Genomic DNA, 27,727 nt, shown 5'->3' on the forward strand with positions numbered 1-27,727 from the left:
AACAGTCTTACATAGTGTGGCTTGGGCTTTTCCAGCTCTAGCCATACAATGCGCATCAGAGCGGTAAGCATGCTTCTCCCAGGTCTGTTTTTACAGTAAGCCTGGGGCTGAAACATTCGAGGAATCGTTGTTAAAAGGCTGACCCAATATTGGTCTAGTGTTGATGGATCTCGGAGTTGAAGACAACCAGACGCGAAGTACAGAGACGATCGGACCTTCTGTCCATCATGATGCCAGGAAAGAGAAGACGTTGCGTGGTGTTGTTCCAAACCAAATACTTTATGCTTGACAATGGAAAAGGCATGTGAATGAATCGGAAGGGTTTTGTCAGTTGGAATTACACTATAAGGTCTTTATGGTTGGATCTTGGGTTCCGCGAGCCTTTGTTTACTAAATCAGAAAGAGTCCAGCAGTCCGGTCATGTTAATCGGAGATGAGTGTCTGTCGTTGCTTAGATGGTGATTAGATAGGGACTCAAACTGCTCACGGACCGGCGGTGGTGACATAACCCCGCAACTGTGTCACCATGGATCTACTTGAGTGCCCAATCTGCCTGTTCCTCATGTGTGAACCGGCCACCATGTCCTGTGGTCACACGTTCTGCCGGAGCTGCCTGGGGAACTACTTGTCATCCAGGTGTCCAGCCTGCAAGGAAATATTTAAACAGAGAGACGCCAACAACATCAAGAACAACATCCTACTCTTCAGTGTCGTTGAGAAGTGCTGCCCAGAAGAGACGAGGATAAAGTGTCATATTCTGGAGAAACTCAAAACCCGCGAGTTCACAGAAGCGTTACGCATCGCGGATGAAGGGATACGACTAGGTAGGTTTCTAACAATAATGTGTGAACTTAAGTACGTTTGAGTACATCTCCTTCTGCAACCCTCGAGTAGGCTGCAGGACAGGCCTATGATCAAATGTGTATGTTCGTTGTGTAAAATGGAATCCACCCACTTATAAAAGCCCCACACGACCCTAATTACGTAAAATTACTATAAACAGCTATTTGCCCGAAACAACTCCAGCCAAGACTTCTGAAATAAAATGATCATGCTGACACATAAAAACCACACTTTAGATGAAATTATTTTGTCTTCAGTGCAATATAGACGACACAATCAGGCCCCCCTTGCAAAAGAGGCTTCTAACCTCAACGGTCTTTTCCTGGTTATATAAAATACTGTTGGAACTGCTATAATATACTAGTGTTGTAGTGACCTGGCATCAGTGGCAACCCGTCATTCAGGGCATTGAGCCCCACCTGTTTAAAAAATAAAATGTAAAAAAGATTAATATTTTTTGTGTGCTTGTTTTGCATGCTGTTTTGGCATTAATACATGTCAAGTATCAATTTGCAAGCAATGTAAAAGCTCAGTGCTTTTGTTTAGTGTTGTTGTGTAGTGGCTTTGCTGGCATGTATCAACATTTATTTTAGTTGAGTTTGCCACTGCCTGGCATGCACTCCCTCTTGTAGCCCATAGCCTGGTCACATAAGAGCCACATGGTGGGAGGCAGTACTGCACTCACAGTGGTCCAACATTACCTAAAGAAACGGAGGTTGTCACCCAGAGATTACATACTTTTGGTGATGTAGTGTATGTGGACACCTGCTCGTTGAACATCTCATTCCAAAATCATGTTTATTAATATGTAGTTGGTTCCCCTTTTGCTGCTATAACAGCCTCTTCTCTTCTGGGAAGGCTTTCCACTAGATGTTGGAACATTGCTGCTGGGACTTATTTCCATTCAGCCACGAGCATTAGTGAGGTTGGGCGATTAGGCCTGGCTCATCCCAAAGGTGTTCAATGGGGTTGAGGTCAGGGCTCTGTGCAAGCCAGTCAAGTTCTTCCACACCGATCAACAAACCATTTCTGTATGGTCCTCGCTTTGTGCACAGGGGCATTGTCATGCTGAAACAGGAAAGGGCTCTCCCCAAACTGTTGCCACAAAGTTGGAAGCACAGAATCATCTAGAATGTCACTGTATGCTGTGGCGTTAAGATTTCCCCTCACTGGAACTAAGGGGTTTAGCCCGAACCATGAAAAACAGCCCCAGACCATTATTCCTCCTCCACCAATTTTACAGTTGGCACTGTGCATTTGGGCAGGTAGGGTACTCCTGGCATCTGCCAAACCCAGACTCGTCCGTCGGACTGACAGAGGGTGAAGCGTAATTCATCACTCTAGAGAATGCGTTTCCATTGCTCCAGAGTCCAATGGCGGTGAGCTTTACACCACTCCAGCTGACGCGTGGCATTACGTATGGTGATCTTAGGCTTGTGTGCGGCTGCTCGGCCATGGAAACCCATTTCATGAAGCTTCTGACGAACAGTTCTTGTGCTGACTGACGTTGCGTCCAGAGGCAGTTTGGAACTGTGTTGCAACTGAGGACAGACGATTTTTACGTGCTTCATAACTCGGCGGTCCCGTTCTGTGAGTTTGTGTGGAATACCACTTCGCAGCTGAGCCGTTGTTGCTCCTAGACATTTCCAATTCATAATAACAGTACTTAGAGTTGACGGGAACAGCTCTAGCAGGGCAGAAAGTTGACAAACTGACTTGTTGGAAAGGTGACATCCTATGACAGTGTCATGTTGAAAGTCACTGAGCTCTTAAGGAAGGCCAGTCTGCTACCAATGTTTGTCTATGGAGATTGCATGGCGGTGTGCTCAATTTTATACACCTGTCAGCAACGGGTGTGGCTGAAATAGCCGAATCCACAAATTTTGGGGTGTCCCCATACTTTTGTATGTATGAATGAATGACCAGGTGAAAGCTATGATCTCTTATGGATGCCACTTGTTAATTCCACTTTAATCAGTGTAGATGAAAGGGGGTATACAGGTCAAGAATGGTCAACCACCCAAAGGACATCCAGCCATCTTCACACAACTGTGGGAAGCATTGGAGTCAAAATGGACCAGCATCCCTATGGAACGCTTTTGACACCTTGTAAATCCACCCCCCTGACGAATTGAGGCTGTTCTGAGGGCAAAAGGGGGTACAACTCAATATTATGAAGGTGTTCCTAATGTTTTGTTCACTCAGTGTATATGTTAAAGAGGGTGGGGCTCAAGGCTGCATCCCTGTCTCCCCCTAAGAAATATGTGTGGGGGGGGGGGGGGGTGTGTGGTGTTAGAGAGGGAGAGACACTCAAATTGACTCAACTTGGCATGAAGGTCTGCTATACAAATAGATGGAAAGCTGTTTTGGGGGAAAAACATACATTATAAAATCAATGTACACAAACAACACAGCCAGACTTCTGTAACACTGGGTCCAGTGACATGTAATCTGTTGTGAGTGGGTGACACACACACACAAGTGCATGCACGCAACACACTCAAGTGGCTGTGTTCGAAGCATTGGAGTGTTGGTGAGTCTTTGTTAATGTTCCTCTTTGCTATGGCTGGTCAGTAATGCCAGTAGTCCTCACACGTGACACTCCCCCAGAGAAGCACAGCAGTGTTTAGGAAGGTGACCAGGGTTACTTCTGAGGTGATAGGCACAGTTTCCTTGTCTTTCTTGTGGTGTATTTTTGTCATTGGTTTTCCCCCCTGTTTTGAGTCGTGACTCGTGACGGCCTTATGCAGCAGCTGATTGGTTTCTGGGTGCTGAGATTCGATTGGTAGTAATGTGTAACAGACATGCAGAGGTGTGAGGGAGTTAAGTTTCATAGTGAAGGCCTAAGCTCATACTAATGGTCAGTCATTACATTCAATGTGGATCAACAGAGAATGAAACAACTTCCTGTAAGAGTAATAAGTCTGTGATGATTCTGAATCTTTGTCCTCCACCCACCAGTAGTTTAACTGCTTTTCTGTCTGGTTTGTCATACTGGGGGTGTCAGTGCACCAAACACTTTGCATAAGTAACTGTTTCTACGCACCACACAGGACTATGCATCGCAGTTCTGGTTTTAATGCAACCCTGCTGTGCCATTGTTTTGATACACATAATCACATTCTATTAATACTCTGCAGGCTTGGCTGTAAAACTAGTAGGTAGCATACCTGGTCTTGGGGGAGGAGGGAAAGTGAGGGTATGAGATCAGATGTGCAATTTGTAGCAAGAATGGAGATGGGTTGAGCTCATGCCACTTCAGGTTTTTGGGAGATGTCCAGTGTTATCTATTATTCCCTATGCATTGCAGGTGCAAGGGCAAATGGAACGAAACCAATTCTGACTGGGAAGCTGTCATCCTACAATCACTGACAGGGATCACTGTTAATTATATCAAACTCTCTCTTCCCTCCCTCCCTCCCTGCCTCCCTCCCTCGCCCTCTCCCTCCCTCCTTCCCTTCCTCCCCCCCCCTCCCTCCCTCCCTCCCTCCCTCGCCTCCTCCCTCCCTCCCTCCCTCGCCCCCTCCCTCGCCCCCTCCCTCCCTCCCTCCCTCCCTCCCTCCCTCCCTCCCTCCCTCCCTCGCCCAGCTCCTGGTGATGTGAGTCTGAAGGTGTGGAGAGCAGAAGCCAGTATGGGACTGAGACTTTTCTCTGATGCCCTGAGGGACCTGGAAGACCTCTGCTGCGTTCGCCCCAACTGGACAGAGGTAAGAAGCACCATGTTATTAGAATGCTATGTCAGACCATACCAGGAGAGAGGAGGGGTTTGGACCGAGGTAGCAGTATCTCTGGTGTAACTGAATCGGGGCCTGCCTAGGTGTCTATACGTCTGCTGCAGCTTCTATGTTTTCCTTTAATATCACTGTTTATTCCCCTTTAATGATCTGTCATCTATGGGTGCATCTCAATACTCCACCCTGTTTTCAGATCAGTTGTTGTCTTGATAAGTCACCACCACGTAACCTTATAAGGAGTTGTACCAAATCAGACTGATTTAGATTTGATGGCATATTTTCAGTTTCCTAGTGTGCTTCCTAGTATGCTTCTGAAATGGCACCCTAATATCCTCTTTATAGTGCACTACGTTTAACCAGACCCCTATGGGCTCTGGTCTAAAGTACTGCACTAATTAGGGTGCAATTTTGGACACCATTCCAGTTTTGTGTGTCCTGGTTGTTTTCTCTGTGGCTGCTGCTGATGGACTGTGTCTGTAGAAGTGTACAGTATGTTATGTCATCTCTCTGTGGCTGCTGCTGACGGACTGTGTCTGTAGAAGTGTACAGTATGTTATGTCATCTCTCTGTGGCTGTTGCTGATGGACTGTGTCTGTAGAAGTGTACAGTATGTTATGTCATTTGAGGCACATTATGCAAACGGCTACTTATGTCATCATGTAACTGAATCATTGGACACTAGTGGGTGGGTGAGTGCTATGACAGCTATGCATTGTTGTTAAGTAAGGCTGTTGTATAGGATTACCCCTTTTGTCCATAACGTCTATGTGCAGAAACAGCCCAAATATAGGTCAGTGTTATTCACTTCTGATCTTGGAGGTCTTCTCACCTAAATCGGCTAATCCAGGGTTTCCCTAACTCAGTCCTTCCTCCTCTCTCTCTCTCTCTTCCACTCCTCCTCTCTCTCTTCCACTCCTCCTCTCTCTCTTCCACTCCTCCTCTCTCTCTCTCTCTCTCTCTTCCACTCCTCCTCTCTCTCTCTTCCACTCCTCCTCTCTCTCTCTCTCTCTCTCTCCTCTCCTCTCTCTCTCTCTCTCTCTCTCTCTCTCTCTCTCTCTCTCTCTCTCTCTCTCTCTCTCTCTCTCTCCTCTCTCTCTCTCTCTCTCTCTCTCTCTCTCTCTCTCTCTCTCTCTCTCTCTCTCTCTCTCTCTCTCTCTCTCTCTCTCTCTCCCACTCCTCCTCTCTCTCTCTCTCTCTCTCTCTCTCTCTTCCACTCCTCCTCTCTCTCTCTCTCTCTCTCTCTCTCTCTCTCTCTCTCTCTTCCACTCCTCCTCTCTCTCTCTCTCTTCCACTCCTCCTCTCTCTCTCTCTCTCTCGCTCTCTCTCTCTCTCTCTCTCTCTCTACTTCTCTTTCCCTCTCTCTCTACTTCTCTCTATTCCACTCCTCTCTCTCTCTACCTCTCAATTCAATGTCAATTTAAGGGGTTTATTAGCATGGGAAACATATGTTAACATGCCAAAGCAAGTGAAATAGATAATAAACAATAAAAAATTAACAGTAAACATTACACACACAAAAGTTCCAAAAGAATAAAGACATTTCAAATGTAAGCCACGTTGGTCCATCTCCTGGTTATCTCCACGGGATGTTGTTTTACCCACAACCTGGCTTAGTTTCCCAGATGCCAGGATGAAGTTGAGACAATAAGGGATTGTTCTAAACTCTTCCAGGCTATCTCTATCTCGGGTCACACACCACATCTTGTCTATAGAATGCCGGCTTTAGGTTTTTATCACCAAGTCATTGTCAGCTCAAGGTATCTCTAGCATAACCCATTTATTTGACCATATGCCCATACTAACTGCAGGAAGTTTAGAGTGGAGACCATCTCTTTACAGAAACACAGCATTTAACAGAACAGATATGTCTTACTATTTGTTAAGTATATAATCGTTAACTATTAATATCATAGAAAATCTATCACAGTGCTCTAGGGCAACGGTGTCTAGATGGAATTTGTATTTGTGGTCCTGGCAACTGGACCTTTTTTAGAACACCATTATTTTTGTCTTACGGAGAGTTACTGTCAGGGCCCAGGTCTGACAGAATCTGTGCAGAAGATCTAGGTTCTGCTGCAAGCCCTCCTTGGTTGGGGACAGAAGCACCAGATCATCAGCAAATAGTCGACATTTCACTTCAGATTCTAGTAGGGTGAGGCCTGGTGCTGCAGACTGTTCTAATGCACTCACTAAATTCATTGATATATATATAGGGGTGGAGCTTAAGCTGCCAAAAGCTTTTTTGAAATCAACAAAGCATGACAAGACTTTGCCTTTATTTTGTTTGTTTATTTGTCAATTAGGTTGTGCAAGGTGAATATGTGGTCTGTCGTATTGTAATTTAGTAAAAAGCCAATTTGACATTTGCTCAGTACATTGTTTTTGCTGAGGAAATGTATGAGTCTGCTGGTAATGACAATGCAGAGGATTTTCCCAAGGTTGCTGTTGACGCATATCCCATGGTAGTTAATGTGGTCAAATCTTTCTCCAATTTTGTGGATTAGGGTGATCAGTCCTTGGTTCCAAATATTGGGGAAGATGCCAGAGCTGAGGATGATGTTAAAGAGTTTAAGTATAGCCAATTGGAATTTGTGGTTTGTATATTTCATCATTTCACTGAGGATACCATCAACACCACAGGCCTTTTTGGGTTGGAGGGTTTGTATTTTGTCCTGTTGTTCATTCAATGTAATTGGAGAATCCAGTGGGTTCTGGTAGTATTTAACAGTTGATTCTAAGATTTGTATTTGATCATGTATATGTTTTGTTATAAGGCCAAAAAGATTGGAGAAGTGGTTTACCCATATTTCTCAGTTTTGGATAGATAACTCTTGTATTGTAGTTTGTATAGTGTTTTCCAATTTTACCAGAAATGGTTCTTATTTGGATTCTTCAATTACATTTCTTCAAATACATTTCTGACGTGCTCTTCCTTCTTTTTCCGTAGTGTATTGTTTTAGTGACTCACCATAGTGAAGGCGTAGGCTCAGGTTTTCTGGGTCTCTATGTTTTTGGTTGGATAGGTTTGTCCATTTGTTTTCTTAGGTTTTTGAATTCTTCATCAAATCATTTGTTATTGTTTTTAATTTTCTTTGGATTTCTGTTTGAAATTTTTAGATTTGATACAGAAGCTGAGAGGTCAAATATACTGTTAAGATTTTCTACTGCCAAGTTTACGCTAGCGTCCCACCCACGGTTCACACTATTCAACAGCCAGTGAAAAATCAGAGCGCCAAATTCAAAATGTCATAATTCAAAATTCTCAAACATACGACTATTTTACACCATTTTAAAGATACACGTCTCCTTAATGTAACCACATTGTCCGATTTCAAAAAGGCTTTACGTCGAAAGAATAAAGTAAGATTATGTTAGGACAGTTCCAACACAAGATAAACCACACAGCCATTTTCCTAGCAAGGACAGGTGTCACAAAAACCAGCTAAAATTATGCACTAACCTTTGACGATCTTCATCAGATGACACTCCAAGGACATCATGTTACACAATACATGCATTTTTTGTTCGATCAAGTTGATATTTATATCCAAAAACAGCATTTTACATTGGCGCATGATGTTCAGAAAATATTTTGCCTCCAATACTGCTGGTGAATCAGCACAACAATTTACAAAAATACTCATAAACGTTGATAAAATATTAAACTGTTATTCAAAGAATTATAGATGAACATCTCCTTTATGCAACCGCTGTGACAGATTTCAAAAAAGCTTCACGGGGAAAGCACACTTTGCAATAATCTGAGTACTGCGCTCAGAAAAAGACATCAAGCAATACAGATAGCTGCCATCTTGGAGTCATCTAAAATCATAAATAGCATTAGAAATATTCACTTACCTTTGATGATCTTCATCAGAAGGCACTTCCAGGAATCCCAGGCCCACAATAAATGTTGTTTTGTTCGATAAAGTCCATAATTTATGTCCAAATACCTCCTTGTTGTTTGCACGTTCAGTAAGCTACTCCAAGTGTAGGAAGCGCGGCCAAAATGTCACGACGAAAAGTAAAAAAAAGTCCTATTTACGTTCGTTCAAACATGTCAAACGTTGTATAGCATCAATCTTTAGGGCCTTTTTAACTTAGAACTTCAATAATATTCAAACCGGACGATTCCAATGTCTTGAAAAACGTTTTGGAACACAGCTACCCCTCACGTAAATGCATGGCAATGAACTCATGTGCTTTCCTGAGTCAACAACTTCCAACTTCCTTTGTTGGCTCTCTGTTCACCATAGACGCCTCAAACAACTTTCTAAAGACTGTTGACATCTAGTGGAAGCCTTAGGAAGTGCAAAATGAACCCTAAGTAAAACTACAGCCTCAGATCCTCCACTTCCTGGTTGGATTTTTTTCTCAGGTTTTTGCCTGCCATTTGAGTTCTGTTATACTCACAGACATCATTCAAACAGTATTAGAAACTTCAGAGTGTTTTCTATCCAAATCTACTAATAATATGCATATTCTAGTTCCTGGGCCCGAGTAGTAGGCCGTTTAATTTGGGTACGTTTTTCGTCCAGCCATGAAAATACTGCCCCCTACCCAAGAGAGGTTAAAGTATGGAGATTCTATTGGGGGGGTATAAGTAGCACACAGGAGGACATTTTTCTCTGTTCAGATAATTTCCTTTTGAATTTCTAGCCAAATATAAAATGTTCATGTTTTGATTAATTTAATAGAGTGAGTTAGGTCTGCTCTATACCAAATTGGCATACCCCCTGCCTGTTTCACACCTGGTTGTTTGGTGTATGGGACTACCAGCTCTCTGTAACATAGAGGGCAACCAGTGGGTCCATCTCCTCTACCATGTTTCTTGTAGGATGACAATGTCTATATTTCTGATGTCTTTGGGTCTCTCTCTCTCCGTCTCTGTCTCTCTCATCCATTATTCTCCCTCTTGTCTGTTCTCTCCAGGGTTTATTTCGTAAAGGTAATGTGTTACTGGAGATGGGTCATCAGTCTGAAGCCCTGATCCAGTTTCACCGCTGTCTCAAACTGCAGGCCGACTTCACTCCTGCCAAGAGCCAGATTAAAAAGGTCAGAAGCTATAGCCAACACTGACTGGCTCATTTACTAACTGTTTACAGCAGACTGGCTTATTTACTGACTGGCTCATTTACTGACTGTTTACCAATCACTGGTCCAGTTACTTACTGACTATTTTTCCCTTACTGACTGTCTGCTTGACTGTGCTTTACTAGCTGTTTCACTGGTCCAGTTAGTCTCACTGACTGACTGTTTTCCACTCATTGACTGTCTGCCTGACTCTGCTTCACTGACTCATTCAGTTTCACTAGCTTAGTGTGTCAGAGACTGCCTGGCTGAATGACTATATGGGGTCAGTTAAGGTTTTAGGAATGGGTGGCAGTTGCTGCTTCTAGGAAGGCTTTAAGGAATGGAATGCCTTGGAACAGTGTTAGGCAATCTCAACATGTACTGTATACTAAACTCAGAAGAAAAAAAAAACGTCCTCACTGTCAACTGCGTTTTATTTTCAGCAAACTTCACGTGTAAATATTTGTATGAACCTAACAAGATTCAACAACTGAGACATAAACTGAACAAGTTCCACAGACATGTGACTAACAGAAATTGAATAATGTGTCCCTGAACAAAGGGGGGGTCAAAATCAAAAGTAAGTCAGTATCTGGTGTGTCCACCAGCTGAATTAAGTACTGCAGTGCATTTCCTCCTCAGGGACAACATCAGATTAGCCAGTTCTTGCTGTGAGATGTTACCCCCCTCTGCCACCAAGGCACCTGCAAGTACCCGACATTTCTGGAGGGAATGGCCCTAGCCCTCACCCTCCGATCCAACAGGTCCCAGACGTGCTCAATGGGATTGAGATCCGGGCTCTTTGCTGGCCATGGCAGAACACTGACATTCCTGTCTTGCAGGAAATCACACACAGAACGAGCAGTGTGACTGGTGGCATTATCATGCTGGAGGGTCCTGTCAAGATGAGCCTGCAGGAAGGGTACCACATGAGGGAGGAGCATGTCTTCCCTGTAACGCACAGCGTTGATATTGCCTGCAATGACAACAAGCTCAGTTCGATGATGCTGTGACACACCGACCCAGACCATGACGGACCCTCCACTTCCAAATCGATCCCGCTCCAGAGTACAGGCCTCGGTGTGACCCTCATTCCTTCAACGATAAACGCGAATCCGACCATCATCCCTGTTGAGACAAAACCGTGACTCGTCAGTGAAGAGCACTTTTTGCCAGCCCTGTCTGGTCCAGCAACGTGGGTTTGTGCCCATAGGTGACGTTGTTGCCGGTGATGTCTGGTGAGGACCTGCCTTACAACAGGCCTACAAGCCCTCAGTCCAGCCTCTCTCAGCCTTTTGCGGACAGTCTGAGCACTGATGGAGGGATTGTGTGTTCCTGGTGTAACTCGGGCAGTTGTTGTTGCCATCCTGTACCTGTCCCGCAAGTGGGATGTTCGGATGTACCAATCCTGTGCAGGTGTTGTTACACGTGGTCTGCCACTGCAAGGACGATCAGCTGTCCGTCCTGTCTCCCTGTAGCGCTGTCTTAGGCGTCTCACAGTACGGACATTGCAATTTATTGCCCTGGCCACATCTGCAGTCCTCATGCCTCCTTGCAGCATGCCTAAGGCACATTCACGCAGATGAGCAGGGACCCTGGGCATCTTTCTTTTGGTGTTTTTCAGTCAGTAGAAAGGCCTCTAGTGTCCTAAGTTTTCATAAGTGTGACCTTAATTGCCTACCGTCTGTAAGCTGTTAGTGTCTTGACGACCGTTCCACAGGTTCATTGAACAAGCATGGGAACGGTGTTAAAACCCTTTACAATGAAGATCTGTGAAGTTATTTGGATTTTTACGAATTATCTTTGAAAGACAGGGTCCTGAAAAAGGGGCGTTTCTTTTTTTGCTGAGTTTATATACAGCAGGGGTGGGCAATGATTTCAGCCCGAGGGCCACATCGGGATTTCAAAATTCAGATTTGTTTGTCAAAAGCAATTTGCGGGCCAGAAAAAGTTATTTAAAAATGTATAGATCCATTAGTGTTTCTGCATGCTTTCTACCTAGTTTTAGACGTTCAAGAGTGTCCTGGAGGTTAAAAAATCCTCAAAGCTCCCCCGGGCCGGATTGAATGGACTCGTGGGATGAATCTGGCTTGGGGGCCATATAACATTCACCCCTGATGTACAGTATACCAAGAACAAGGATGACTGACTGGGTGGGGTTATTCAAGGACAGGCTAGCATTGTAAATGCTATGATTTGCTATGGAACACTGTCAGACTAACACTTATGTGTGTCAGGTCAACTAAGGCGAGGGGTCATCTATGCTAGAAAATGATATGACATGGGACAATATTAGGCAATCTAAACACTTCTACGTAACTGATAAATGGTCAGTTACAGTTAGAGGGCCAGTTAGAGGCTAACTGTGTCAGGTTATCTGAGGTTGGAGAAGTTTTAGAAATGCAATGTCACAGAAGGCAATCTAGTCATTTACATGTTCAATCTAGTCATTTACATGTTCAATCTAGTCATTTAAAATATTCAGCAAGTTGTGGGTTTCTAAATGAATGGTTGATGGATTGATTGATTAAAGCCACGTCTGATGTTGTAGGACGAATTGTGTTGCAGAATGTTGTGGGATATGTTTAGAATGATGGAACGTCTATGATTTTTTTAAATGATTAATGGATAGATTGATCTGTGTGTATGTTTCCCCTGGGCAGATCCTGGAGACGGAGGGCATGTCAGTGCCAGAGGAGGTGCCCCAGATCCTCCAGGTGGTCTCAGAGTACCTCAGAGACCACTGCCCCCCCATCACAGTCCTCTTCCCTGCAGAACCCGCACACAGCCACACACACTGCCACAACAAAAGCTTCCGATACCCTCAGGTGGAGGGGGCAGACGGGGACAGGAGAGGAGACTTGGAGACAGGGCCAAAGGTGAAACATGGGACCAGTACTGAGTGCTGTCTCTGTCAGGCCGTGTCCTTCCTCCCTACAGCCGAGGATGATGAGATGAGGAGGAGGAGGGAGGAGAGGCACAGCAGGGGTACATAGAACACACAGACACACACACACACACACACACACACACAGGAAGAGAGAAGAGACATGTTGATGGTTGATATTGGTTCTATGTTGTCTCCCTCAGGAGGCTGCAGTCTGGACAGAAGAGACTCTCTGAGTGTCCTCACTGTGTCTGACTTTGAATGTCCCCTCTGTATCAGGTTAGTAGTTTCCATAAGTGGTACATCCTGTGGAGTCTTGTGGTACTGTGTTATTGTTGAGAACCTTGTGCTGTACTCTGATCTTAGTGCTGTACCTCTACAGGTTGTTCTATGAGCCAGTGACCACTCCCTGTGGACACACCTTCTGTAGGACCTGCCTCGAGAGAAGCCTAGACCACAACCTCCGCTGCCCCCTCTGCAAACAACCACTACAGGAGGTAACTATGGCCTACGTAACTATGGCCTACGTAACTATGGCCTACGTAACTATGGCCTACGTAACTATGGCCTACGTAACTATGGCCTACGTAACTATGGCCTACGTAACTACAGTGCTTTGCAAAAATATTCAGTATTCACATTTATTGTCAACATAAAATACTATGTAATGTAGATGAGGAATATGTTTTTTTTTTTTTTTGTTTAAGATAAGTAAAACCTAAACTAAAATATAGTCATTGCATAAGTATTCAGACCCTTTGTTTAGGCAAGCCTAAATGACTTCTGGAAGGTCCCTTACACAGATTCAACTACAAGGATCAGGGAGCTTTTGGAAAGCCTCATAAAGAAGGCCAGTGATTGGTAGATGGGTAACAATAACAAATCAGACATTGAATATCTCTTTAAGCATGGTCAGCCTAGTGGTTAGAGTGTTGGGCTAGTAACCGAAAGGTTGCAAGTTCGAATCCCCGAGCTGACAAGGTACAAATCTGTCGTTCTGCCCCTGAACAAGGCAGTTAACCCACTGTTCCTAGGCCGTCATTGAAAATAAGAATTTCTTCTTAACGGACTTGCCTAGTTAAATAAAGGTTAAAAAAAAAGTCATAATTATGTTGTGGATTATGTATTAAACCACCCAGACACATCAAAGATACTGTCGTCCTTCTGAACTGAGCTTCAGGACAGGAAGGAAACTGCTCAGGGATGTTACCAGGAGGCCATTGTTGATTTTAAAACAGCTACAGAGTCCAATGGCTATGATAGGAGAAAACTGAGGATGGATCAACAACATTATAGTGACTCCACAATAATGACCTAAATGACAGAGTGAAAAGAATAATACAAAAATACTGAATAAAATATTCCAAAACATGAATGTTGTATGCAGTAAGGTACTAAAGTAATACTGCTAAAAAATACACTTTTTGTCCTAAATGCAAAGTCTTATGGGAAAACACAACACATCACTGAGTAACTGTCTCCTTATTTTCAAGCATGGTGGTGGCTGCATCATGGTATGGGTATACTTGACATCGGCAAATACCTGGGAGTTTTTCAGGATAAAAAGAAACGGGATGGAGCTAAGCACAGGCAAAATCCTAGAGAAAAACCTGCTTCAGTCTACTTTACACCAGAGACTGGGAGAGGAATTCAGCAGGACAATAACCTACAACACAAGGCCAAATCTGGAGTTGCTTACCAAGAAGACAGTGAATGTTTCTGAGTGGCCAAGTTACAGTTTTGACTTAAATCTGTGGCAAGACTTGAATTGCTGTGTAGCCATGATCATCCACGTCTTGACAGAGCTTGAAGATTTATTTTAAAGAATAATTGTCAAATATTGCACAATCCAGGTGAGCAAAGCTCTTACAGACTTACCCAAGAAGACTCACAGGTGTAATCAATGCCAAAAGTGTTTTTCACATGTATTGACTTAGGCAACAACTATATTTTAGTTTATCATTTCTATTAATCTTTAGAAAAATAGAATTGTTCTTCCACTTTGACATTACAGAGTATTTTGTGTAGTTTGTTGACAGAAAATTACAATTAAATACATTTGAATCTCACTTTGTAACACAATAAAATGTAAAGAAATCCAAGCAGCCTGAATACTTTTGCAAGGCAATGTATGTACACTACTACATAACTAGGGCCTACGTAACTAGGGCCTTCGTCTGTGTAAATGGACTCAATCAGAAACGCATTGCATATAACATCATAATGAAACAATTGCAATGGAAGGTCTGCTTGTAGTGTTTTTATGTCCCTATCATGTTTATAACCCAAGGGAGATCGCTTAAACTGGGATGCACTTATTTGTTACTTTTCTTCCCAATAATGCGGAATCGCTTCGTCTTTCCTGTGTAGTACTTTAAGAACAGGAAGTACAACCCCACGGTGCTGCTGCAGGAGATCATGTCTCACCTCTTCCCCCTGCAGCTGGATGAGAGGAAGCAGGTCCACGAGACTGAGATGGCCGAACTATCCAAGTGAGTCCTGTCGCTGACGCTCTGTAACCAGGGGTAAACGGAGGTTGATTGCGAACCCTCTCGCTTTGTTCTAGAGTCTCCCAGAACTGTAACCTGGCACCCAAACTGATTTCTCTACGTTTCATCTTTGTGAGTGCAGCGTTCAGTCTGGTTTAACCAGGCTACCAAAATTGGCCCTTACCTGTAAAACGAGCTTTGGAACTAATTTGGTAGAAGTTCTTAATGCCTGACTGAAATGTGAAATTGTTGCTGGACTATCATATGCTCGCCAGAATGAGCTTGGGGTGAGTTGGCAACCTTAATGGTAACCATGACAACAGGCATCGGCCATCAGGCTCCTCATACAGTAGAGAGTAGACGTTGTGACCGTGAGGTTATTGGCAAAACACCGCACAAGTCAACAACACCAGCTGCTGGACAAGAGCAACACTGAAAATATGTATACAGTAGCAGTCAAAAGTTTGGGCACATCTACTCATTCAAGGGTTTTTCTTTATTTTTACTATTTTCTATATTGTATAAATAATAGTGAAGACATCAAAACTATGAAATAACATATATGGAATCATGTAGTAACCAAAAAAGTGTTAAACAAATCAAAATATATTTTATATTCTTCTAAGTAGCCACCCTTTGCCTTGATGACAGTTTTGCACACTCTTGCCATTCTCTCAACCAGCTTCACCTGGAATGCTTTTCCAACAGTCTTGAAGGAGTTCCCACATATGCTGAGCAATTGTTGGCTGTTTTTCCGTCACTCTGCGGTCCAACTCATCCCAAACCATCTCAATTGGGTTGACGTCGGGTGATTGTGGAGGCCAGGTCATCTGATGCAGCACTCCATCACTCTCCTTCTTGGTCAAATAGCCCTTACACAGCCTGGAGGTGTTGGGTCATTGTCTTGTTGAAAAACATATGATAGTCCCACAAAGTGCAAGCCAGATGGGATGGTGTATCGCTGCAGAATGCTGTGCTAGCCTTGCTGGTTAAGTGTGCCTTGAATTCTAAATAAATCACTGACGGTGTCACCGGCAAAGCGACCCCACACCATCACACCTCGTCCTCCATGCCTCACGGTGTGAACCATACATGTGGAGAACATCCGTTCACCTACTCTGCGTCTCACAACGACATAGCGGTTGGAAGCAGAAAGCTCAAATTTAGACTCGTCAGACCATTGGACAGATTTCCACCGGTCTAATGTCCATTGCTTGTGTTTTTTTGGCCCAAGCATGTCTCTTCTTCTTATTGGTGTCCTTTAGTAGTGGTTTATTTGCAGCAATTTGACCATGAAGGCATGATTTCACGCAGTGTCCTCTGAAAAGTTAATGTTGAGATGTGTCTGTTACTTGAACTCTGAAGCATTTATTTGGGCTGCAATTTCTGAGGCTGGTAACTCTAATGAACTTGTCCTCTGCAGCAGAGTTAACTCTGGGTCCTTTCCTGTGGCGCTCGTCATGAGAGCCAGTTTCATCATAGTGCTTGATGGTTTTTGCGACTGCACTTGAAGAAACTTTCAAAGTTCTTCAAATTTGCCGGATTGAATGACCTTCATGTCTTAAAGTAATGATGGACTGTTGTTTCTCTTTGCTGATTTGAGCTGTTCTTGCCATAATATGGAATCAGTCTTTTACCAAATAGGGCTATATTCTGTGTACCACCCCTACCTTGTCACAACACAAATGATTGGCTCAAATGCATTAGGAAGGAAAGAAATTCCACAAAATAACTTATAACAGGGCACACCTGTTAATTGAAACGCGTTCCAGTTGACTACCTCCTGAAGCTGGTTGAGAGAATGCCAAGAGTGTGCAAAGCTTTCATCAAGGCAAAGGGTGGCTACTTTGTTTAACACTTTTTTGGTTACTACATGAATCCATGTGTTATTTCATAGTTTTGATGTCTTCACTATTATTCTACAATGTAGAAAATAGTAAAAAGAAAGAAAAACCCTTGAATGAGTTGGTGAGTCCAAACTTTTGACTGTGTGTGTATTAAATACACACCTCCTTAACACCACTGTTACCCTGATTAAATATATATTTATCTCTCTGTATCCTCTCTCTTTTTGCATCCTCTGTCTCTTTCTGCTTTCTCTCTGTTTCTCTCCCTCCATCCCCCAGTCTAACTAAGGACATCCCTATCTTTGTGTGTACGGTGGCGTACCCGGGCGTGCCCTGTCCTCTCCACATCTTCGAGCCTCGTTACCGCCTCATGATGAGACGATGCATGGAGACGGGCACCAGGAAGTTTGGCATGTGCAGCTACGAACATGGAAAAGGGTGGGTCCTGGATGTGTACAATCTGAAAATACTGGTATGAAAATGAACCCTGAGTGTATCTGACTCTCTTCCCCTTTTACACTACTACGCTGAGCCGCACTGTGCTGGGGATCTGATTGTCTTTCACATTACCCTTTCAGCTTGCTTCCAACAACTCTCTGTCTGTGTGTGTCCTCCAGATTTGCAGACTACGGCTGTATGCTGGAGATCCATAGCCTGGAGGTGTTGCCTGATGGTCGCTCCTATGTGGACTGTGTGGGAGGAAGTCGCTTCAGGGTCCTGAAGAGAGGACAGAGAGATGGATACCACACTGCTGATATAGAATACATGGAGGACCACAAGGTAAGTTACAACACGGTTGTTCTAACCTAATCCTGGCCCTGGATGACCCCTGTGAATGCAAAGTTTTGGTTGAATTTAACACTCCTGGGGAAGGTTACAAATGCTATTTTATTAGCTAGTTCTTCAGTGAGTGTTTTACTGATACTTGGCCTGTTTCCAAGCAACAGTTTGTAAAGACAATGTTCAGTGCTCAACCAGGCATACCTTAGAGGTTGTGTGTGTGTGTGTGTGTGTGCACGCGCACTAGAGGCTCAACATGCTTTGTTCACACCTACTGTAAAGGTCAGAGCCTAAACTACACGAAAACAACACTAGACACTATGGAAGACAAAACTTTTACTATCTCATCCTGAAACGTACAAGGTCTGAGGTCATCTGCCTTTGGCCTAAAGAGCAGAAACCCAGACTTCATCAAATAAAATGGAAATACAGACATTGTCATCCTACTAGAAACATAGTATAAAGGAGACGGACCCACTGTTTGCCCATTTACAGAGGTAGACCCAGCCACCAAACTACCTGGGGTGAAACAGGGAAGAGACTCAGGGGGTATGCTAATTTGGTATAGAGCTGACCTAACCCACTCTATTAAATTAGTCAAAACTGGAACATTTTACATCTGGCTATGAATTAATAAGGAATTTATCTCAACAGAGAAAAATGTCCTTATGTGCTAGCTATATCCCCCAAGTACAATCCCCATACTTTAACGATGACAGCTTCTCCATCCTAGAGGGGGAGATCCACCATTTCCAAGCCCAGGCACATGACCTACTCTGTGGCGACCTAGTAAATTCCAGAACTGGACAAGAACCTGACGCTCTTACCACACAGGGGGACAAACGCCTACCTGGAGGCGACAGCATTCCCTCCCAAATATGCCCCCCTAGACACAACTATGACAAAACAACCAACAAAAATGGGTCACAACTCCTGCAGCTCTGTCACATGCTGGGTCTGTACATAGTCAATGGCTTTAAGGGAACTCCTATGGTAGGTACACCTATAGCTCACCCATTGGCAGTAGTACTGTAGACAACTTTATCACTGACCTCAATCCAGAGTTTCTCAGAGTGTTGAGAGTCAGCCCACTGACACTCCTATCAGATCACAGCAAAATCACAATCTACTTAAACAGAGCAATACTCAATCATGAGGCATCAAAGCCAAAGGAACTGCATAATAGTAAGAAATGCTATAGATGGAAGGAAAGTAGTGTGGAAACCTACCAAAACACAATTAGGCAACAACAAATTCAATCCCTTTTAGACAACTTCCTGGACAAAACGTTTCACTGTAATAGTGAAGGTGTAAACTTGGCAGTAGAAAACCTAAACAGTATATTTTACCTCTCAGCTTCCCTATCAAATCTAAAAATGTCAAGCAGACAACCTAAGAAAATTAACAACAATGACAAATGGTTTGATGAAGAATGCACAAACCTATGAAAGAAATTGAGAAACCTATCAACCAAAAACATAGAGACCCAGAAAACCTGAGCCTATGCCTTCACTATGTTGAATCACTAAAACAATACAGAATTACGCTACAGAAAATGAAGGAACAGCACGTCAGATATCAGCTTAATGTAATTGAAGAATCCATAGAATGTAATCACTTCTGGGAAAATTGGAACACACTAATAAAAAACACAATGAGTTATCTATCCCAAATGAATGGATAAACCACTTCTCCAATCTCTTTGGCCTTATAACAAAAACATATACATGATCAAATGCAAATATTAGAATCAACTATTAATGCCTACCAGAACCTACTGGATTCTCCAATTACATTACTACAGGACAAAATACAAACCCTCCAACCCAAAAAGGCCTGTGGTGTTGATGGTATCCTCAATGAAATGATAAAATATACAAACCACAAATTCCAATTGGCTATACTTAAACTCTTTAACATCATCCTCAGCTCTGGCATCTTCCCCAATATTTGGAAACAAGGACTGATCACCCTAATCCACAAAAGTGGAGATAAATTTGACCCCAATAACTACCATGGGATATGCGTCAACAGCAACCTTGGGAAAATCCTCTGCATTGTCATTAACAGCAGACTTGTACATTTCCTCAGTGAAAACAATGTACTGAGCAAATGCTAAATTGACTTTTTATCAAATTACTGTACGACAGATCACATATTCACCCTGTACACCTTGTTGGACTAACAAACATAACAAAGACAAAGTCTTGTCATGCTTTGTTGATTTCAAAAAAGCTTTTGACTCAATTTGGCATGAGGGTCTGCTATACAAATGGATGGAAAGTGGTGTTGGAGGAAAAATATACAACATTTTAAAATCCATGTACACAAACAACAAGTGGGCTGTTACAATATGTGTTTTTTTGCCCATTTTATGCATCAACGAATTGGCGAGGGCATTAGAACAGTCTACAGCACCCGGCCTCACCATACTAGAATCTGAAGTCAAATGTCTACTGTTTGCTGATGATCTGGTGCTTCTGTCCCCAACCAAGGAGGGCCTACAGCAGCACCTAGATATTCTGCACAGATTCTGTCAGACCTGGGCCCTGACAGTAAATCTCAGTAAGACAAAAATAATGGTGTTCCAAAAAAGGTCCAGTTGCCAGGACCACAAATACAAATTCCATCTAGACACCATTGCCATAGAGCACACAAAAAATTATGCATACCTCGGCCTAAACATCAGCGCCACAGGTAACTTCCACAAAGCTATGAACAATCTGAGAGACAAGGCAAGAAGGGCCTTCAACGCCATCAAAAGGAACATAAAATTCATCATGCCAATTAGGATCTGGTTAAAAGTACTTGAATCAGTTATTGAACCCAATTGCCCTTTTATGGTTGTGAGGTCTGGGGTCCGCTCACCAACCAATAATTCACAAAATGGGACAAACACCAAATTGAGACTGCATGCAGAATTCTGCACCAAATAATGCATGCGGAATAGAATTGGGCCGATACCTGCTAATTATCAAATTCCAGAAAAGAGCCGTTAAATTCTACAACCACCTAAAAGGAAATGATTCCCAAACCTTCCATAACAAAGACATCACCTACAGAGAGATGAACCTGGAGAAGAGTCCCCTAAGCAAGCTGGTCCTGGGGCTCTGTTCACAAACACACCCCACAGAGCCCCATGACATCAACACATTTAGACCCAACCAAATCTTGAGAAAACAAAAAGATAATTACTTGACACATTGGAAAGAATAAAAAAAACTATTCTCTGTGTACAACGTAAAACACAAAATAATGGATGAATCAAAGAAAGACTAAAGAGAAAGTTTGTTTCTTTATGTAATAAGAGTCTAAACCGGGAGAGGGGGTTCTACTAAGCTATATAGAATTGTTTTAAGAAAGTCATACCAAGGATAATTTTGCTATTTGTATAAAAAAAGTATTTGGCCTTACTGCTATTTGCCCATACAAATGCATTGAATAACAAATTCACTACATGGAACAACCGAGTCCCCCCCCCCCCAAACACAATAATCTGAAGGAAGTTTGTTCTATCTCTGAGAGATAGAAGAAAGATCAGGATTTTATTTATTCACTTAATAGTCTCTATAGATACTTCCCTACATATTTTTGACTGGTACTGGGGACCTTCAGACGAGTCTTGTGAGGCCTCTGGGCGTCCAAGAGCTTGTACCTGTTCGTGAGAGTCTCATCTTTCCATACAGAAATCATAATAGTTTTTGGCCAAACCGTTCGGACTCTACGGACTTTCGGGATGTCTCATGGTCTGACAAACACCGCTCTACCTCTGTCACCTTTCACTGTGGAAGTGCGACATGGGCAGATGCGGTGGATTGAGATGCAGCCAGTGCAAAAAAACACATCTCTCTAGCTTACACTGACAGATTTTTTATGGGGATTTTTGTATGATGCTAATTAGATTTCCACAGAGGCTCGGATATTGACCTTAGTGGGTTAAAGGTTTGAAGAGAATCAATTGTATTTTGCATTGAGAATCTCCTCCTTTTGTTTCTAGGCTGAGGGGTCAGAGTTGGAGCTGTTGCAGAGCCTCCATGACAGTGTGTATGAGCAGGCCCAGGACTGGTACTCACGCCTCAACACACGGCTCAGAGAACAGATCAGCAGACAGTATGGAACCATGCCTGACAAGGACGACAACATACAGGTACACGGACCTTGCCTATCACCTACCCTTTCCAGACCAGCACTCATCTTGTATCTCCCCATCTCTCTCCTCTCTCTCCCTGTCTCTCGCTCTCCTTTTTATCACCCTGTCTCTCTCCATCAGGCCTCCAACAACGGTCCAGCGTGGTGTTGGTGGTTGTTGTCAGTTCTCCAGCTGGACCCTGCCTACCAGACCACCGTCCTGTCCCTGGCCTCCCTCAACGAGCGCCTGGGACACCTGCGCATGGTTCTGGAGTAGGAGGAGATAAAGGGATACAGCTTTACTGGGCTTTCTGATGCTTATCCAGTACCCTATACATAGGAGAGGGGCATCTCCACAGACTGGATCATGTGAAACATCACACACACTAATATATCACTCACACACAGATCCCACATACAGTACCTATCAGGCCCACACCCCACCCCTGTATCTTCAGCAAGATGTTACTAGGTTTAGAGCCTGTCGCCATGGAAATCATATGTCCTAGCTTGAACCCATTTTACCTGGCCAAGAGCAGAAAGAGTGTTTTATCACTTACATAAATAATGTGTTTGTTCATAGAAACATCATAGGTAAATACCATATTGAATCACTGGTGAAAGGTGCTTTTCGGGTGAAACTAGCTTGAAATACTTTAAACTATACCGTTTCTTGTTTGTGTCCAGCTCGCTAATAATCACCCAAATTAAAGATGGACAGTCACGTACGATTGATATATTGGACTATCTCTTGCAAATTTTGACGGCAAAGAAATGTAACACATTTTCATTGCGGCCTTCTGGACCTCATTGAAGACCGAATGCAGCCCCCGGGGCAAAATAAGTGTGACACCCCTGCAGTATAAGGTTTAACTCAAACTGTTCTGATTCATGCCAAGGGATGTAAACCTGGTGGTAATGTCTCAGATAACCACTAGATGTCTCTGTTCTCACTCCGGTTTCCCCTGTCAGCCAAGCATAAAGAACACTTCCATGGCGACCGACCCGCATGCATGACGGAACCAGCCATGTCAGAATCAGATGATCTGATTCCTATGGCTGTAAAGTGCTTGAAGAAAAGCTTTTTTCTTTTTTTTAAGTGACACAGATCACTCAGTCTTACAGAGCTGAAAACTTGATTTCCTGGGTAATGCACAATATGCTATTAAAAGGCTTGGGTTAAAGTTATGTATAGTTTATAATAATCATATTGTCTTTTTTTTTTTTTTTTTTAAACCTTGGGAAGCTACTATATTGTGACAAACACAGTGAGCAGCCATTTTGAATTACTAGCGCTACAGTATAATTACTATTGCCATTACTATATCTTTGCTGCCTTGTTACCAATATTGAATTGGATGTAATATTAGTGCGTTATTGCAATAATTATCTATTATGAAACATTGAAACAAAAAGGTGCCGCCTGGGTGAAAATCGTAATATTTTGGAGTAATGTGAATTAAAGCTGCTATAGCCTGACTTCTCTGTAATGTTGGCGAAGATGTATTGAACAGGGATCCATCCCAAATGGCACCCTACTCCCTTCATAGTGCACTACCTTTGATCAGGGCCGCAATAGGACTGTGGTGAAAAGTAGTGCACTATATAGGGAATAGGGTGCTATTTGGGATTCCGACCCAGGTCTTTGTTAAATAAGGTGGGAAAAGACAGACAGGTGGTACAGCTTAGCTGTTTTACATGTGTAAACAGGTGTGTTGTTCTGTACACATGCATATGTATGTATGTATGTATGTATGTATGCACAGGAGGTTGGTGGCACCTTAATGGTGAGAATGGGCTTGTGGGTATACCTGGAACAGAATCAGTGGAATGGTATCAAATACAGTAAACATGGTTTCCAGGTGTTTGAAGCCATTTCATTTGCTCCGTTCCAGACATTATTATGAGCCATCCTCCCCTCAGCAGCTTCCTGTATGTAAACAGTCGTTGGATAGCAGTCCTCCCTCTGACAACACAAACAAGTTGATGCTTTGTTGGGCAGTAGAGGTGTGTGTGTGTGTGTGTGTGTATTGAAGAGACTACCTGTGTAATATAAAAGCTACCACTCCTGAGTTCAAATAGTATGGGTTTTCTTTCAAATGCTTGAGTTGCACTTTGAGTTTGCCTGATGCAATGGCACCAATAGAATAGTCCCAAAAGTGCACACCATGTCCATCAGGCTCAATCAATCGTTCAAAGTATTTGGAAATAAATAAATTGCATATTTCCTTTAACCCAGGTCTGGTAGCTTTCACACCCACAGGCAGGACAGACAGGAGTTGCCTCCGTAGCCCATCCCGGGCTCACACCACCCTCTGCCTCCTGTAGCGCCCCCTACCTGTGTGGCCCTCTCACCACTAGTGTTGGTGACTACAGTGCCTGGCCACCCACTAGGAGGCAGCATTTTGTGTTTGAGCAGAAGGGAATAGACAAACGTTGTTTTCTTTTTTGGGGTTTATTAGTGCCACATTCCATGGAATGGTGAAACTGCACATCTTAACATGATTTACTAACAGACAGGCTTGAACTGGGTGAAAACATACACAAGCTGTGTTTTTCTACTATAATAATTGTGCCATAGATACTGTTATTGTGTGTTTTTATTTTGAGATTTAGTTGGATTCAGTCATGAAATATTTATTAAGATTACAACCAACCTGCAACTTAAGCATTGTAATTACTTCCCCATGTTTTATATCCGCTGGACAGTGAGACCAGCTACCACCTGGCACATTAGATTGACCACATATCGTTTTTAATAGACCGTCAGACAGGTGACTCAGCATTGTAACTCGCCTGTTTATAGACTACAGTAGATATAGTAGTGTAGCTATAATATAGATACATAGATAATAACCCTTAGTGATTGGACTGACGTGTGTGTGCTAGATTTTGGAGGGGCACATTTAAAGGCCTGATATTACGGACAACGGTACCCCTCCAAAGGACAGACAGAGAAATGGACGGATGGTTGGGCACAGGGGCAGGCCGGGCCTCGGCCCCTGGTTATTCTGACCTCTGACTTATCCCCTAACATTTAACCTGGTGGCCCATGTTTCCCTCTAACATCGCTGATGAAGCCCTGCCTTTTGTTAGTTTGGCTTCAGTTGGTTCAGTTGGACATGGTTGATTCTGACACTTCTGAAAACCGCTTTAGGAACTGATTTAGACGGGTCATCTAAGTAAAACCAATCTAGGGGAAACACTGGTCTGACTGGCTATGTACAGTTCACTACCCACACAGAACCTTAGAACCCACAGGTACTGACCTACACACCAGCTTTCTGAAAACACACAATACAGAAACGATCATGAGGTCCAATGTAGGCCTACTCTAAAGCGCAGATTTTGACTGGATCACTACAGATCACTGGCTGTCAGACATGTACAGAAGTCTGTATATAAGTCTACTTGATTGTTTGCCGATGGAAACAAAAAAAAACTTGAGGTCCAATCAAAAACATTGATCACTTTACACTTCGGCCATCTTGAATTCCCCTGGCTAATTCGACAAAAAGGGACTTTGATCAGGAACAGGCAGTAGTCTACGTTGTTTATCCTCATAAGTGATTATGACGTACGTGAGAACAGGTAGCGATCAGTATCTGTGCTCTATTCAGGAACCAGACCTGACTGTTAAAATTAACAACTGGGTAGAAATTGACTACAGTTGACTTGTCCTTGATTGAGGCGACTCCCCTCTCCTGTATGATTTATTATTGAAGAAGAAGACTTCTATTCTTGCGCAGTATAATAGATATGCATGACCTGTTTTCTCTAATGTTCAGCAGTGGTATTCATGTTATTTTGTCCGACTACGCATCATAAAATAAAAAAAGATTTTCTCCTTTCCCTTTTTTCTTTCTTTTGAATGTTCAGTTGTTTAGTTCCACACAGACAGGAATGTTCAGTTGTTTAGGTCCACACAGACAGGAATGTTTAGTTCCACACAGACAGGAATGTTCAGTTGTTTAGGTCCACACAGACAGGAATGTTTAGGTACACACAGACAGGAATGTTCAGTTGTTTAGGTCCACACAGACAGGAATGTTTAGTTCCACACAGACAGGAATGTTCAGTTGTTTAGGTCCACACAGACAGGAATGTTTAGTTCCACACAGACAGGAATGTTCAGTTGTTTAGGTCCACACAGACAGGAATGTTTAGTTCCACACAGACAGGAATGTTCAGTTGTTTAGGTCCACACAGACAGGAATGTTCAGTTGTTTAGTTCCACACAGACAGGAATGTTCAGTTGTTTAGGTCCACACAGACAGGAATGTTTAGGTACACACAGACAGGAATGTTCAGTTGTTTAGGTCCACACAGACAGGAATGTTTAGTTCCACACAGACAGGAATGTTCAGTTGTTTAGGTCCACACAGACAGGAATGTTCAGTTGTTTAGTTCCACACAGACAGGAATGTTCAGTTGTTTAGGTCCACACAGACAGGAATGTTCAGTTGTTTAGGTCCACACAGACAGGAATGTTCAGTTGTTTAGTTCCACACAGACAGGAATGTTCAGTTGTTTAGGTCCACACAGACAGGAATGTTTAGGTCCACACAGACAGGAATGTTCAGTTGTTTAGTTCCACACAGACAGGAATGTTTAGGTACACACAGACAGGAATGTTTAGGTCCACAGAGACAGGAATGTTCAGTTGTTTAGGTCCACACAGACAGGAATGTTTAGGTCCACACAGACAGGAATGTTCAGTTGTTTAGGTCCACACAGACAGGAATGTTCAGTTGTTTAGTTCCACACAGACAGGAATGTTCAGTTGTTTAGGTCCACACAGACAGGAATGTTTAGTTCCACACAGACAGGAATGTTCAGTTGTTTAGGTACACACAGACAGGAATGTTTAGGTACACACAGACAGGAATGTTCAGTTGTTTAGGTCCACACAGACAGGAATGTTTAGGTACACACAGACAGGAATGTTCAGTTGTTTAGTTCCACACAGACAGGAATGTTCAGTTGTTTAGGTCCACACAGACAGGAATGTTCAGTTGTTTAGTTCCACACAGACAGGAATGTTCAGTTGTTTAGTTCCACACAGACAGGAATGTTCAGTTGTTTAGGTCCACACAGACAGGAATGTTCAGTTGTTTAGGTCCACACAGACAGGAATGTTCAGTTGTTTAGGTCCACACAGACAGGAATGTTCAGTTGTTTAGGTCCACACAGACAGGAATGTTTAGGTCCACACAGACAGGAATGTTCAGTTGTTTAGGTCCACACAGACAGGAATATTTAGGTCCACACAGACAGGAATGTTCAGTTGTTTAGGTCCACACAGACAGGAATGTTTAGGTCCACACAGACAGGAATGTTCAGTTGTTTAGGTCCACACAGACAGGAATGTTCAGTTGTTTAGGTCCACACAGACAGGAATGTTTAGGTACACACAGACAGGAATGTTCAGTTGTTTAGGTCCACACAGACAGGTGTGTTGTAGTGCTTCCATACTACGTTGCTTCATACTAAGTAGCTAGTACACTAGTGTGGATATTGGATCAGAACCAATGATTGGGAATGATTTTATGACGCATAAGGACAGTGGACATCACCGGAGACTTCACAGTTCATTTAGTGTTCTCTGGCTGGTGTAGTTCTCTATCGAATGTCATAAATACATTAAAAGGTAGAGAAGGGTATTGGCCAGGAAGCCCTTCTAGTCTACTTCACTACTGTCTGTCTAAACAGTTGATATTGATCCACCCATGTTCTGCTGTGTACAAGCCGCCTGGCAACCGATGATGAACCATAAAATACCTGATGGATTTATTTGCTTCAAATATCCCTGGATGAGGATGTTTCAAATGTTAATATTATAAATAAAGTTATTAAAATGAAATTGTATGTTATGTTTTTTGAAATAAATTTGATTGATTAATTGTTTGTTTGAATGGCATTTTGATGATTGGCAATCATATGTTA

The 27,727-nt window shown here is 43.0% G+C and overlaps 1 protein-coding gene across 2 annotated transcripts; it reads left to right on the forward strand.

The window, feature by feature from the left end:
- LOC115168476 (LON peptidase N-terminal domain and RING finger protein 1) lies at positions 1-25,632 on the forward strand. Of its 2 annotated transcripts, none has more exons than XM_029723794.1 (11): positions 1-824; positions 4,432-4,550; positions 9,510-9,632; positions 12,314-12,638; positions 12,741-12,816; positions 12,920-13,034; positions 14,908-15,029; positions 17,153-17,311; positions 17,491-17,653; positions 21,651-21,800; positions 21,924-25,632. In XM_029723794.1, exons 1-11 carry the CDS (start codon positions 527-529, stop codon positions 22,056-22,058), a joined length of 1,785 nt encoding a protein of 594 aa, XP_029579654.1. In that variant the 5' UTR covers positions 1-526; the 3' UTR covers positions 22,059-25,632. The 2 variants fall into 2 exon arrangements, with proteins under 2 accessions (XP_029579654.1, XP_029579664.1); XM_029723804.1 differs by having other exon boundaries at positions 14,980-15,029.
- Positions 25,633-27,727: the final 2,095 nt, after the last annotated feature.

The sequence above is a fragment of the Salmo trutta genome, chromosome 3 (assembly GCF_901001165.1).
Source record: "Salmo trutta chromosome 3, fSalTru1.1, whole genome shotgun sequence".
Lineage (NCBI taxonomy): Eukaryota > Metazoa > Chordata > Actinopteri > Salmoniformes > Salmonidae > Salmo > Salmo trutta.

Excerpts from the sequence above, each read along its gene's own strand:
- LOC115168476 (XM_029723794.1), top strand. The coding sequence starts at position 527 with ATGGATCTACTTGAGTGCCCAATCTGCCTGTTCCTCATGTGTGAACCG. Across the intron at positions 12,817-12,919 it reads GAATGTCCCCTCTGTATCAG|GTTGTTCTATGAGCCAGTGA; the intron begins GTTAGTAGTTTC and ends GTACCTCTACAG. Across the intron at positions 15,030-17,152 it reads GAGATGGCCGAACTATCCAA|TCTAACTAAGGACATCCCTA; the intron begins GTGAGTCCTGTC and ends TCCATCCCCCAG.